Source organism: Sinocyclocheilus anshuiensis, unplaced genomic scaffold (assembly GCF_001515605.1).
Source record: "Sinocyclocheilus anshuiensis isolate Anshui unplaced genomic scaffold, SAMN03320099.WGS_v1.1 scaffold1038, whole genome shotgun sequence".
In the NCBI taxonomy this organism is placed as follows: domain Eukaryota; kingdom Metazoa; phylum Chordata; class Actinopteri; order Cypriniformes; family Cyprinidae; genus Sinocyclocheilus; species Sinocyclocheilus anshuiensis.
In genome coordinates this window covers 1064891-1080611 of record NW_015536540.1, presented here as the reverse complement: position 1 = coordinate 1080611, position 15721 = coordinate 1064891, and the positions used below count along the sequence as shown (strand labels likewise).

Below are 15721 nucleotides of genomic sequence, written 5' to 3'. Positions count from 1 at the left end.
AAACTTTATATGTCTTTAATGTATCTCATATATAGTATATGTATCAGTAAAGTGGTGTTCACACAGGTAGTGGCTACCATACAAAAACCTTCCTTGGTCAGATTACTGAACATCTTCGGTGCAAATGTAGGTGCTGAAAATCTAACAAAAACAATGATTATGACACTCAAGCACTCACAATGTTTATGTTTTAATGTAATTAACCATCCAACCCAACAATTTATTTTTTATACATTTCTATTCCATCCTCCTTGTCCTGTAACTTATGATTTCCATAATCCAGATTCACTATTTTTAATCATATTTAACATTTTTATGGCCATATTTTGTATTCATTTATTTAATTTTATTTATTCATTATTCATTCATTCTTCTGTGAACGTGTGAGCTAGTGTAGGTTTATTGTGCTCTGTTCAAGCTGAAAACTAACATATATCTCAATGGTCACTAATAATACTGACAATTATTTGTCAGTTGAACTTTCCCAGTAACTTTTCTGTATATTTATATATTTGAAAATTATTTTATATCAAATAATTTGATATTATATCAAATTAAATTGTTCAACACTATCAGTTTGCTTGTTGTCTTCTAGCTGATAATAAATATTTATGTAAGATAGGGCAGCATATTATATTGTATAGCATGTCTATTTCAATGCTTTTCTATCATTTAGTTATCTTTAATTAAATATTAGGGGATTTTATCATTTATTTCACAACCAGATTTTTCTCAAAACAATAATATGAAAAGATTATTTTCTAAAACTGATGGTTCGCATTTAAAATGTGATTCATTCAGCATTTATTCTAAGCAAACTTCTGATAGGAGTCTGTAGAGTGGAGAGTGTTTTGCATGTTTACAGTTTCACACACAAAACTCCTCTGATTATCGATGTGTGTTCAGAGCATCACTGACATACAACACAATCATGTGTCTTTTACTAATTCTGGCTACACTGGGTGTAATAGCTCAAGGTTAAAGCTTATTTTTCTACATTATCAGTGTGCTTTGCTTCATTTTTAATTCCAAATATTTTATCTCGTAATTTGTATTTAAATGAATCACTTAACCTTTTGTTGTCTCTCTCAGTGTCTCATGAAGAGGTTCAGTCTCCTGAGTATCTGCTTGTTAAAGCAAGAGATTCTGCTTCTATCAGCTGCACTGCATCTTCTGGAATTGGTTATGCCATGAGCTGGTATCTGCTGAGACCTGGAAAAACCCCTAAACTCCTGATCTACAGAACGAGTAACCTTGCATCTGGAGTTTCAGACCGGTTCAGTGGAACTTATTCTGGATATGAATTTACACTGAACATACGTGGAGTCCAGGCTGAGGATGCAGGATATTATTACTGTATGGGGGCTTACAGTAGCGGGTGCTCACAGTGAAACAGCATTGTACAAAAACCTCCATCAGTCCGACGACACAATGAATGTACTCATGCAGTAACTATGAACTTATTTCCAGTAAATGCGAAATTAATTCCTTTGCATGAACAAAATATTTAATCATTCTACTATGATTCTGTGATGAATTAATCATTCATCCTTCAAATGCATAAATCCCATTTGAAGACTTCAGACTATTAGCTCTAATTTTAATGTAATCTAAGTAAAATAAGCTCAAAGTAATCAACAAAATACTTTATGTACTTTATATACTTTTACATTTTGACTTTTTTATTTTGTTTTTTGTTTAAAATGCTCACAGAATTGAATGCCATATTTGAGACAAAATGCTTTTATTTGGCAGCAAGAGAAAAATGAGCAACACAACTTTCATATCATTGTAGTTGTAGAATTACAACAGATAAGAATATATGAGCAATATACCAACAGCATGAAACGGCATACTAACAGCAGTGTGTGTGTGTGTGTATTTCATTCATCACACTGCTGTGTGTCGAGGCTCTTGGTGACTGCATTGTGGGACGGGTGCGTGGCGTCACAGCTGACGGTTGTTGCTCTGCTCCACTCACTCTCAGTGAGGCTCAGGCTGCTGCTCCAGCTGTACAGTCCATCCTTCTGCAGCTGACTGGGACTCAGATTGACACCAGAGCTCCTGCTGCTGCCGTCCACCTTCCAGCTCAGCTTCCAGTCAGAGGGGAATCCCTTACTGGCCACACACAGCACTGTAGCCTTACCCTGCTGCAGCTCGTCTCTGGAGGGAGGCAGCACTGTGAGAGCGGGACGAGCCGCAGCTAAAGAGAGACACAGATGGAAACTGTGATGTTTCATTCTTCTGAAAAACAGCTCTATCAGTCTTTCTGAGTGTCTTTCACTTCCCTTTAAGAGATTCAGAGTTAATCGAGCAGATCTGAAGTGCAACAGCCTGTAAAAACATGTTTCTTCAGCAATCACAACCACAGATGTACACGTTTGTTTCACTATCTTAGTGAGGACATTGCATAGACGTCCATTGATTTTATATCAGGTTCATTATATTTTCTATCACCTAACCCAACCCCTACACCAAAACATACCCATCACAGAAACATGTGCAGAACACTAGATTTAAATAAAAACATTTTTTCGGCTGATTTACAAGCCTTTTTAATAGTGAGGACCAGTAAAATGCCCTTACTATAGGTTGTCAAAGATTTCACAATATAAGTTAGGACATTTGGTCCTCACAAGTATCAAAACAAGTACACGTATACAATCATAATATAATATTATATTTATTCATTTGGCAGACACTTTTATACAAAGCAACTTACATTGCATTCCAGGTATACTTCATCAGTTTATGCTTTCCCTCTGTGTTAAACCCATGACCTCGGCATTGCTAGCACCATGCTGCACTGTTTGAGCTGCAGCCATGGTTATCTTTAACATTTCAGGTTATTCAATTATTATTCAATTATTTCTTATTAAAAATTCACTGTGCTGCTTACAGTTATTTATAGCTGATTGTAGATTGAAAGCTACATGAAATGAAGACATATGTGACATTCATTAAAAAACTTTTCATTAAAAATCGTTTCATTAATCTAGAATGATTAAAAACATTTAATGGTTAATTTAGCATTTAATTATTATTAAAAACAATCGATAATAATTAAATAATTTGAACTTTCTATAATTCATAAACTGTCCTTCTATATCATTTTAATGTGCAATAAAATGTTTTAATATTTTTTTGTTTGCCTCTGTGTTTACCATTCTGATGGATAAAATTCCCATTAATAAAAACGTGCTGTTTTAAATTGGTCTGACGGAGAAATCAGAAAAGTGTGCATGTGTTGGGTATTGTCACACCAGAATAAAACCTGACAATGATTTATTCTTATATTAGTCGTTGATATATATATATATATAGGTCTCCATCTTCAGTAGGCACCATTACGGCAGTTGCCATCTTCATGTCAGCCTTGAGATGTGTGACAAACCTTTCTGCATTTGTAGCAAAGCCAACAAGATACCACTTTCCTCCCATCTGTTTTTTTTTTTTTTTAAATATAAACAAATCCTCTCTTGTTATTTAAATTTTGTGTTTTATTTTTAAAATAGAAAGAGATTTACTTACTTCCAACTGAGAGTCGGGTGCCTCCACCAAACGTGTACCACAGTGATACAAACCCAATCAACAGCTGTACAAAAACCTCCTGCACTAAAACTGACACTGACACTAACACTAACCAGTTTGCTATTCACAACTGAGAGTAAAAAAAACTATAAAATGAAGCTACATAATTAAATCAGTTTAATTTTAATGAATTAAAAAAATGTATTAAATATTATATAATTCTAGGTAACACTTTATTTTAAGGTGTCTTTGTTACACGTTACATGTACTTACTATTATAGTAACAATAAATTATGCATAATTACATACAAGTAACCCAAAACCAAACCCTAATCCTAACCCTAACCATATAGTAAGTACATGTAGTTAATTGATATTACTTAGTACTTGTGAATGTATAATTACACTGTAACAAGGACACCTTAAAATAAAGTGTAACCTAATTCTATTACTAAGAATAATACAAACATTACTGCACTATTAAGAACAAAATAAGCACATCAACACTTTAATGTAAAATAATATTTAAGCATTTAGTTCACATAATATTATTTTTTATTTACCTTTTATATCTAAATTTGATTTGGCTTTTATAGTGTAATTTACAATAATTTATTACTTATACAGTATCAGTGCAATCAGTATTTAAACAGTAATAATAATCTCTAAATATGCTGCATTGCTATCTACTGTAATCTATTCAGGGCCATTGTTACTGTTTATCCATCTTATTTCACTCTGCACTTACTTTCAACACCCAAGTTGGTTCCTCCAACACAAATCCACCACAATAATTACTTCTCATTCACGGAAAAAAACCAACTTTTTTTTTAGATAACAGACATGTTTTAATTAAACTAGATGATTCACTTACAAATCAGATATGTATATATTACAAAGCCAGTCATCATATGAGAGAAGATATTTCAGTTCAGGAAGGGTTTTTACATTATAATGATATTTTGCATTGGCAGCTCATGCATCAGTGCGCTGGGAGTGTTTATAGTATCAACACTTTGAAAAGGTCCAAGAACTGTCCGCTCTAAAACACAAGCCAATATGATTCTGTTCATCTGGGCATTTTACTGCATCCAAGGTAATTTCATTTTCAAATCATACTGAAATACTTTTTTCTTATGCACTTATAATTATTTTAATTCAGTTTTCTTTCTCTCACAGGTTCTTTTGGGCAGGTTGTTGTGACTCAGTCTGAGGTTAAATCAGTTCAGCTCGGTCAAACAGTCTCCATTGACTGTAAGGCAAACACTGTAGTTTATAGGCTTCCAACAGGCACAACATCTAAAGATTATTACATCTCCTGGTATCTTCAGAGGCCAGATGAACCCCCTAAACTCCTTATATATTTCACAACAATGAAGCCTTCAAGTGCTCCATCTAGAATGAGCGGTGGAGGCAGTTTTCACTCTGGAGGAAATGGTCTTGATTTCAGCCTGAACATAAACGATGCCCAGCTTGAAGATGCAGGAGATTATTACTGTATGAGTTACCATGAGATCAGTAGTAAAGCAGTGTTCACACAGTGAAAAAATGCTGTACGAAAACCTCCCCACTGACAATCTTCTGCAGATGCTTCTGAGACCTGCTGACAGGAGAACAAAAAAAGGGGTTTGCGGTGAGATACATTACATATATATTTTTAAAAATCTAATACTTTTAAAATCTGTTTATTTTGATAAATCTTCTTTCTTATGTAGTTGTCTCTGTAATCTAAATGTTACCATTTATCCATATCATATTCAAGTTCTTTATATTATTGACTGAAACCTCACCTCCAGGTCAACTATAATATAAAATATTTGGGCTATGTAAATATGTGTAAGTAAGAATTACACCAACCGTTGAAAACAGTATAACTTCAGAGAGAGGTGCATTCCCCCAGTAGGCTATATCAGTCAATCTGAATCAATCATGCAATTAAAAATCTAAGGAATAGGACACAATATCAAAATAACAAATCATAATATAATATTTTATTATTTTTTTAATTAAGATTAGTAACTCTTGTTTTTCACAGTAAAATGAACATGAAAGAAACAATATCAAATAAATACATATCAATTATAAAACTGTATTTACCCTTAGTGTTCTTATTTCATTCATTTAATCTTATTATTATGGAAATCAAATGTGTGTATCAACACTGTCCAATGGCCAATAAAACCAAACTCAAAGAAAGCAACGTGTAATGTTTTACTGCCCTCTACTGGATTCTGAGGCTACTAGAACACACAAATTAGAAGCACGTGACCTCAATGAAACCTGTTCAGTGATGTGTCAACTCCTGGACTCCATTCGGCTGTGAAGAGCTCGAGTTTTGCATAAGCAACATATGGACAATGTTTTTAAATCACAGAACGGTGAGTTTAACCGACAGTTGTTGGTCATTACAACAGATATTTATGTATGTTGTATTCTGAATCATAAATATAGCAAGAAAATGAGAAGAGTGAAAGTTCCCTATTCGGGCCGATTTATGTTACGCAATCATAGTTCAGAGAAAATATCTGTCGCATTCATCGTCATTGAGCTCTAATCAGTTTAAAGGGCTGTAGAGTTGACACTTAGCGCAACGTTTTTCCGTGACAAGCTAGTTTGAGATTAGCTAAATCTGTGCAGAACCGATCACCGGTGATCTCCGCGAGATGCATGCCGGTTAGAAAAGTGTCCGAGTTACGTCCGACTTGCTCTGATGTCATGCGTGTACCAAAAAACTCTCGCGACGGCGAGGCGGCTGTGTCGGATTGTGCAGTCGAGCGCAGTTGCTCTGCTGATCAAAAGCATGATGGGAAACGACTGACTGACGACACAGCTCAATGCTCATTGGTTCAGACAACCTTGATGCTGCATTCTCTTCTAACATATTTTCTTTTTTTTATCTGGTTCCATGTGATTATGTATTTAAATTATGCATGGATGTTCCCAAACGCTATGACAGTGCGATCTCTGTGTGAGATATGTGATTGTTGTCATATTTCTATAAAAATCTAAAATACATGTTTGTATTAAAGTAAACATTGATGATAAATACACCTTTCGTATGGAATTAAATAACAAGCACTTTGAGTGTCTTGTTCATCATATTTATTTTCATATAAAAGCAACAGAACTGAAATCATATCAGTAACTCGGACACTTTTCTAACCGGCATGCATCTCGCGGTGATCGCTTCTGCGCAGATTTTGCTTATCTCCCAGCAAGCCTAATAACAATAATGTCGTATGGTTTAGATTAACCAGAGGTACCGGATTCATAAATGAACAGCTCACTTGAGTTGGTTCTTTTCAATGAATTGATCAAACGAGTTATCAAAATGGTTCTTGATAGATACGGTCTGAATCATTCGGACACCACTTCCACTGAATCGTTTGGAAGGTTTCTCACAGAGTAAACAGTAACTGGATATTTTTTAAAACAAAAAGCATTGCATGCTGTGAATATGCTACAGCCTGCAGCTAACGACGTGTAAATCAGTAGCCTAGTTGACGTTCAAATAATGCCATCTTGAATTGAACTGAATCTCTATACGCAGCTGTGACGGACAAGATTGGCTACGATAGCCTACGGTTCCGTTTGTGTAACTCCATCCTATTCAGGATATAACAGCTTCAGAGATGGTCTTATTCTTATTATTAAAGCGGCTTTGATAGCTTGTGAGCTTACCCCCGGCTTCGCAGACAATTTGCCATTGTGTTTCATCACTAGAGGGCACTCGCACCATGCAAACCAGTGATGCTTTTGTGTCTCTTGTCCATGATTATCTGAGTCATTCCACGAAACCGGTACGATTTGAGTCCCTCTGACCTTTGTAAGTGTATTTTATCTATTGGGTCACCAACATCTATTTTTAAAAGCTTTTTGTATTAACTGAAATGTCTCCTTTAATAAGGTTTAAAAACATTACATACATTTTATTTTTATATTAGAAATTATCTTGTTTTTTTCCGTTGACACCACCTATTTTGTCATGTCCCTCATGGCCTTCTATGAAAGTGTACTTGGAATATGAATAATTAAATTAGAAAAAAGTCCATACATTTTGCCATTCTCATAAATAGCTGTCTGTGCTATTTTGCTGGTAATGATTTTTTTCTAAGTAAATTCATGATTATTCATTAAAATCATATTATTTAGTTCCATACCTCAGTAACCCCGTTACACAAATCATTCTCCCCCCATAAAAATAATGAGCTGATCCTTATGTGACATCATTAACAGGAAGTGACAACATATAAGTCTTCTGGTCAACATTGTGAGCAGACCCAGGCAAGTTACCACCTTCTTTTATAACTATAACTTATTAATATTTTGATATTATGATTGTCAAGCTTAACGACTCAACCCCGTTACATCAAATAATGATAGAAAACTATTCCTTGTAAAAATGATTTTTGTTATTTTAACAATATACATGATTTCTTAATATCATGCATGCCATGTGCTCTCCTGTTATTCACTACATTTAGAACAGTGGCCATTTTGAACAAAAAATCACAACCCTATTTCAGATCATCTGAAATTATCCAGTAATTTAAATTAATTATTATATTTGATCAAGAGTCTTATACCACATGCATAAGTTGAATGTAGTAATGTCCATGTTAAAGCTGTGTGTGTGTATGCACGTGTGTTCTGCCTAGATTTTCACATCTCAGTGTTAAGTAAATTGCTCTGAAAGAATGTTTGATTTAATGATATCAATTTAAACATCTACAGACATCTATGAGTCTGTAATGGCACCGAAAACAGTGGCAGAAAGGCAGAGGCAGTATCGTGCGCGCCTAAATGCTGATCCTGAAAAAAGGGAGAAATACCTATAAAATAAAATTTTGAATACAGAAATATTAAATGATTTAAATAACTGAAATTATAGGCTAAAAATGAAACTAAATCCGCCAGCAGGTGGCGGCAAGTCACTGAGTTTATCACTGAATCATTCATTCAATTGATTCGTTCGAACGGATAAATCATACAGGAATGAAGCAAGTGACTGTCTTTATGAACTGATGGAAATCCGTCATAGCGACTGGACATTTTAATCCCTGTGGAAAACCAGAGCCTGTGTGCTTCAGTACAATCTGTACAATTGTACTATTCTTCAGTACAATCTATGGCTTCAGAGACATAAAGGCCCTCCAGCAGTATGTAGCAGCAACACCTCAATCCAGTGCTGGATTACCTTCAGGCCACACATCCAGTGTGTCTGTGCTGCACTTTTATAGCGATGGCCCCTGTACACAGTACAAACAACGAGGCAACTTCTTTCTTTTTAGGACAGAATTAGACAGAAGAGGATTCAAGGCTGGCTCTTGGAATTTTTTTGAGGCCAGTCACAGCAAAGGAGCCCCGGATGGCGTCGGGTGAGCCTTAAAAAGAACTGCTGACATGATGCTGGCAAAGGGACGTGATATCTCGGATGCATATGAACTGTTCAAGGCCTTGACCGAGACAAACACAACAGTGAAACTATTCTTTGTAAAGAGTGAGGATGTTGAGAGTGCAATGGAGAAAATGCCAAAGCAAATACCAGCAGTCCCAGGAACAATGAGAATCCACCAGGTGATTACTCTGGCTCCAGGAGAACTGATACACCATGATGTCAGCTGCATGTGCGCAACATGGCAGCAGTTTAACTGCAAGTGCTTCAACACACAGTGTTTCAGTTTTGGCCAGAAGGTACCAACTGCTGTGCCACAGCCAGCCAGTGAAGGGAATCCACAGTCAGCCAGTGAAGGGAATCCACAGCCACAGCCAGAAAAGGAAATACTGTGGGGAAGTCCAGAGCTGGTTGGGCAGTGGTGCATGCTCAGATATGATCAAGAGCTGTATCCAGGCATCATCCTTAGCACAGATGAAACACATGTGCATGTGAAATGTATGCATTGTGTTGGGCCAAACCGATTCTTCTGGCCGGCTCGGGATGATATCCTCTGGTACCTGTTTGAGGATGTACTTGAAATCATTCCACCCACAAAGCCTGTGACAAAGTGCTATGTGGAGATCTTGAAAGAGGTGTGGGCCAGATATTGAATGTCACGAAGCAGCCACACAAGTTAGGCTATATGTTTTATTTTGATGACCTATTCAGTCAGTTTATAATGTTCTAATGTATACTATGTTATTGTTGTTCTTCCTGCAGTTGGGTTAATACAACTCAGTTTAATTGCAATTTATATCTGTTGTCTTTTTTGGTTACATAATGAAATAGTGTTTATAGAAAATCTTCGAAAATCTTACAGTAAATTTGAGTAAAAAAACAACTATTTATATGTTAAGCTGTATTTGTCTCTTCAACCCCGTTACCCTATAGGCTCAACCCCGTCACACCTACATTTTTATTAATTATTTTAAGTTTATGAAAAAGAAATTTCATTTTTGTTGAACTCAGTCTGAAATGTTCATAGCAATCATAAGAATACTGATTTTAGTTCAAATTCTGAAGTTAAGCCACTTCTTTGATCAAAAATTACGAGGTTGCTGTCACAAAAAGCTAAATTTCAGGCTTTAGTATAGCAAAAGTGTGAGATTTTATGTAACTTTTATATTTGCAAATACTGAATTAGTGTGAGGGACATCTGATTAATAGGAAAATGTTGATTTCAATACAAATAAATTTTATAGTCATATTCAGAGAGCTTCTGTAGTGTCCATAACGGGGTTGAAGACTAATAGTGCCCATATCTTAAAATAATGACCAATAATAATAGGGATTTGATGTCTGAGGTGGGAAAATATGGTTTTCTGGAAGTTAAATATGTAATTAATGTTGTGGGGTGTTCATAAAAGTAATACATTTTGGTAAAAAAAATCTAAAAATGTCCAAATCGTACCGGTTTCGTGGAATGACGCCTCTACGATGGTGTGGACTGGAGTCTTAAAGGGATAGTTCACCCAAAAATGAAAATTTTATGTTTATCTGCTTACCCCCAGGGCATCCAAGATGTAGGTGACTTTGTTTCTTCAGTAGAACACAAACGAAGATTATATATAAGACTAAATCTTTGTTTGTGTTCTACTGAAGAAACAAAGTCACCTACATCTTGGATGCCCTGGGGGAATGCAGATAAACATCACATTTTCATTTTTGGGTGAACTATCCCTTTAATTATAACAACAACTACATAGTGAAATTGGGAGTTCATGCCCAGATAGCAAAATTCCTGAGGCCCAGATCAGGCGGTGAACGGGATTTCACCATGTACAACAGGGGTGCCCAACCCTGGTCCTGGAGATCTACCTTCCTGCAGAGTTCGGTTCCAACCCTGATCAAATACACCTGTCTGTAATTATCAAGTGCTCCTTCAGATCCTAATTAGTTGGTTCAGTTGTGTTTGATCAGGGTTGGAGCTATTAGTTGGTTCAGGTGTGTTTGATCAGGGTTGGAGCTAAACTCTGCAGGAAGGTAGATCTCCAGGAACAGGGTTGGGCACCCCTGATGTACAACATGTTCCTGAAACAACATTCCAATCAACCAATCAGAATTGAGGGATAACTTTTCAGGAAATATCTGTTTTAGGCTTACGATCAGGGTTAGGTGCTTCTACACCCTTGTTAATCAGCTATCATTTCCCACTGATTTTAGGAATAAATTATGGGTAAGGTTAGGTTAAGGAGTAGGGATTGGGTTAAGTCTATATTTTTGGACAGTAATGTTGACCCTACCAGATAGCAAAATTCCTGAGGCCCAGATCAGGCCCACACCTGACACTTTCATCTGGCCCACATACCGTGTGGAATGATGGCAATTGGGCGGTCCGCTCCTGTTTGCCAGATTTGGGCCATGAGCAAGCCAAAAGAAGGCCCAATGTCAGCCATGAATAAAACACATAAAGCAGAACTGGCCCAAATCTGGGCCACATTGATTTAAATTCTGGCCCAGATCCAACACCTTGCTCCGGCCCACATACTGTGAAGAATGATGGCACTTGGGTGGTCCACTATTGTTTACCAGATTTGGGCCACAAGCAAGCCAAAAGAAGGCCCAATGTCAGCCATGAATAAACCAAATAAAGTAGAACTGGCCCAAATCTGGGCCACATTTATTTTAATTCTGGCCCAGATCCGGCCCAGATCCAACACCTTGCTCCGGCCCTCATACTGCATGGAATAATGGCATTTGGGCAGTCCAGTTCTGTTTGACAGATTTGGGCCTCAAGTAAGCCTTAGCATTGCTGCATGTAAGCCAACCAAATAAACCAAAACTGGCCCTAATGTGGGCCACAGTTGATTTTTATTCTAACCGTGGTCTTCCCCACATTCTTCATGTGGCCCCACATGCTGCATGGAATGGTGGCATTTTGGCAGTGGTCCACAAGCAGGCCACTAGTTTGAACTTAAATGCTTCTCACTCAGACTCTACCTACACAGTAAGTCTGTGAGTGTCATAGCTACACTGTGTTAAAGAGCACACAACGAAGATGAAAGGTTATGTATAATAAGTCTTTAATCCAACAAGTGTAAATCCAAACACAATGTACCACAGCAACATGTAGACATAAGACCAGAAAAACTCAAAGTGAGCATACAGGAACTTAAGTACTCAGACCAAACAAGGATAATTAACTAGGCACACCTGAACAGAATAATACAATCAACACAACAAGGGAAAAAGGAAAACAAAGGAAGTGCAAAAGGAAAACAAAGTCCAAATTAACAGAAACTGTGACAGTAAGAGTACAATCATTATAGTGCACTTCTGTTTTTATGCTGCACAGTAAACATATAAAAAAACTGCCATTAAAAGCATGTTTCAAAAAATAAATTGCTGCGTATGTAGTCTTCTTAAGACTCACATCCAGATCACCCTGCATCAGTTAACTGTGTTGCATCCTACTGAAAGTAGCCAAATTCTATTAGGCCATATTTAGTGTTACATCCAAGAAATGGCCTCACTTGTCAAGTGTTACAACCAGAAGTGGTCCTCATCTGTTTTATAATATATGGGGCATATTTGCCATGTCAAATGTGGGACAAGTTGGCTTACACACTGATAAGACAATGCTGACTGTGCCGTATATTTGCCAAAAGTGGCCCAAATTGTTAATTATTTGGGCAATATTTGTCATTTTATATGCGGGCCACATTTGCGGCATCATATAAGGGCCACTTTAGGCTAGCAGACACATTAGCCAGTGCTTACCATGCCATATCTTTGCCAAAACTGGCCCAGATATGGTTTAGGATAACTGGGCCACATTTGTGGCATCATACGTGGGCCACTTTAGGCTCACAGCCACATTAGCCAGTGCTTACCATGCCATATCTTTGCCAAAACTGGCCCAGATATGGTTTAGGATAACTGGGCCACATTTGTGGCATCATACGTGGGCCACTTTAGGCTCACAGCCACATTAGCCAGTGCTTACCATAAGGCTTAAGCCTAGTCCCAGACTAAAATGCATGTCTGTTTTACCTGAAAGATACTTGCAATGCCACTGTCATCTATTAATGTTAGACCCGTATGTGAAACCAGGCGTTGAAATGGCAAATTAAGTTGCCACTGTGTTTCATCACTAGGGGGCACCCGCAGCATGCAAACCAGTGATGCTTATGTGTCTCTTGTTCATGATTATCTATGGTGTCCAGTCTTAATTATAACAACAGCTACATGGTTAAATTGAAAGATCATGTAATATTCATAACAACTGCTCACAAATTAAGTTATTTTGAGAACAGCTGAGTTGTATCTCAGTGTGCTGATTGCACTTTCACATCATAAGTCAGTGGTGATATTTCCATTAAATAAAGGAATGGTGTTAAAGTCGTGGTGTATAATATTTTTGTCTGAGGTACCTCTTTCCTGTCTCAGACTGATGTGCAGAGACAACTAAGACATTGCAACTTCATTTTTGTGTACTAATGCATATACTCGTACACTTGAATTTTGGCATTGTGTATATGACAAGTTGCTTGATCATCCTAATTTAAGTCATTTTGGATAAATGGTAAATCTGATGAACGAATAAATGTAAACCTGAAAAGTGTATGCACTGTATGATTGTTTGAAATGTAAATATTAGCTTACTACTTACTATGCAGTATACACTTTATGCTAAATACTATTCAAATTATTAAAAAAATAGTTGGCTATGTGAAATAGTGTTACAATAGCATACTTTGGTTCCGTTTTTGTAGCTCTATCCTTTTCGTGATAGATGACAGCTTCAGAGATGTCCTTATGATCTTATTCTTATTATTAAAGTGGCTTTGATAGCTTGTGAACTTGCCTTTTTGTCAATACCCCTGTCTGTTGTAGTTTATTTTAAATTTGTAAAAAAAGACATTCATGTGTCTTTTAATGCTTCACCTGGTGAAACACAGCCCTGGCATTTAATGCCCAGTGAAAGGCAGCACCCTGAAGCATCTAATCACTGTCCCCAGTGTGGGACTTTGAAGTGCTATCAGGTTCAACGCTGAGGCGGGTGAATAGGCAAACAGAGCTTTATTGTCGTAGTGGAGGTTAAGCACAGAATAAAAGAATAGTTGAGATCGCTTGTCTACCTTGGAGCCTGGCTGCCCCAGGAGGAGGGGAGACCGTTCTGGGAGAAGAAGAGCAAGCGTCCCATACACAAGCATCCAATTCTCCAGTGGTTAAAGCTAGTATAGGTTACAAGTGGAATGTATTTATTTTACCCTGAAAAGCCTGACATATGAAATAACATTTGCATGCATTATAAGTGTTTGCTTGTCAAAAACATGACTCGCATTTTTCTGTTGCAGGTTGATAGTTTAAGTCAGTAGTAAAGTTTATTATGCTAGGCATTATGGGACAGGCGTAGATTACTTTTGGCTCATTAGGTGACTTTCACTTTGCTTTACCGCTGCCTCTGAGGCTCATTAGGACTTTTACAGCTGAGCTTCTGATTACTAGCTCTGATCTACCTCCCCTTTAGAGTTCAGAACACAGCCGTGGGTTACCTTGGGTCAGTGCACCCACACACAGACCCTCATACAGGCTGGGGGGTGTGGTCGTAGCCATAATTCCCGCTCTCAGCCTGAGCATCATCACCCAATAAACGGCAAGCATCTGTCTGGTGGTTTATAAGAACGTTCAGTGTGAATGACGTAAACGTTTCACCAAATGGCACTAATGCATCAGCACAATGTTTATTAGTGTTCACTAGTTATCATACTTGGATGAAGTTTTCTGGCATGTTAACTTGCTATATTAAACTTTATTGTTTTGCATATTAAATTATAGTTTAATATGCCAGACTAATTCTGCTTATGCAATCAAAACATGTATAACAGCTACTGTTCATCATAAAGTTTGTCCGCAGGGAACTCTGCCCACATTTTCAGAGCTCGGTGTGAATGTCCTGCGTGTTTGTATTTACTCACAGTTACTCTGGTATGTCTCTACCATAACCCAATGTCCTCTTTACTGAAACAGAACGCAGCCAAAGAGTCAATATTGTAAATTTAGTTTCGCTGTCTAACAGAAAAAGTGCCACAGCCTGAAGTCAGAGCCTCTGTGCTGGCCTTTTCATAACACTGCATGGTTGGAAATAAATCCACATAGTTAATGGACCATGGTCCATTAGTAATTCCCTGTACATAAACATGAAACTTCTGAGTGTTTGCATTACGGCTAGTAAGTTTAAACCTGGATTTTTCCTAGTTTATTTAGGGCTTCTTCTAAATCAGGGCTGTTAATTTAATGTGATTAATTTAAGGGGAGACACTGCAGGCAAAAGCACTGTTTTTTCATGCACCTGTCAATTTTGAGATTTTGGGCTTTTTGGCTTTTCATAAAGTGTTTTTTCAGACTAGTGGAAAGAAAACATCCAAAAGACACTGCTAAGCTTTTCTTTTATAGCACTTTATCTATTTGTGTCAATAGATTTCAATTACAATACATATTTTTTAAAGGCCATTTTGAAAATTCCCTCTGTAAAAACATTTGCCTCTAATATGTCAAAAAAAAATAAACAAGAATTTTGAAACTGACTTCATCCCGTTGAAGATTTTTGTACTAGAAATGTATGCAAATTAGCGCATATTTCATTAAATAATGCCTCATTTGCATATTTAAACATAACATTTTACAAAACTTGTAATACAAGTTGTTACACTTTTCACTGCAAATATTGGCATATGCGATTTAAAAAGCACATAATGTCCTTAAATTTACCATTTATATCTGTGGACAGAGTCAACAACCAATTTGACC

At 36.9% G+C, this 15721-nt stretch overlaps 2 gene segments (V, D, J or C); one reads left to right on the top strand and one right to left on the bottom strand.

The window, feature by feature from the left end:
- Positions 1 to 1768: 1768 nt before the first annotated feature.
- Positions 1769 to 4336, bottom strand: LOC107697166 (Ig kappa-b4 chain C region-like). The segment is given in 3 exon segments: positions 1769 to 2203; positions 3532 to 3615; positions 4330 to 4336. Coding segments are annotated over 3 exon segments (411 nt in total).
- A 186-nt stretch (positions 4337 to 4522) lies between these two features.
- Positions 4523 to 5096, top strand: LOC107697228 (Ig kappa chain V-IV region-like). The segment is given in 2 exon segments: positions 4523 to 4627; positions 4711 to 5096. Coding segments are annotated over 2 exon segments (402 nt in total).
- The last annotated feature ends 10625 nt before the right edge of the window (positions 5097 to 15721 follow it).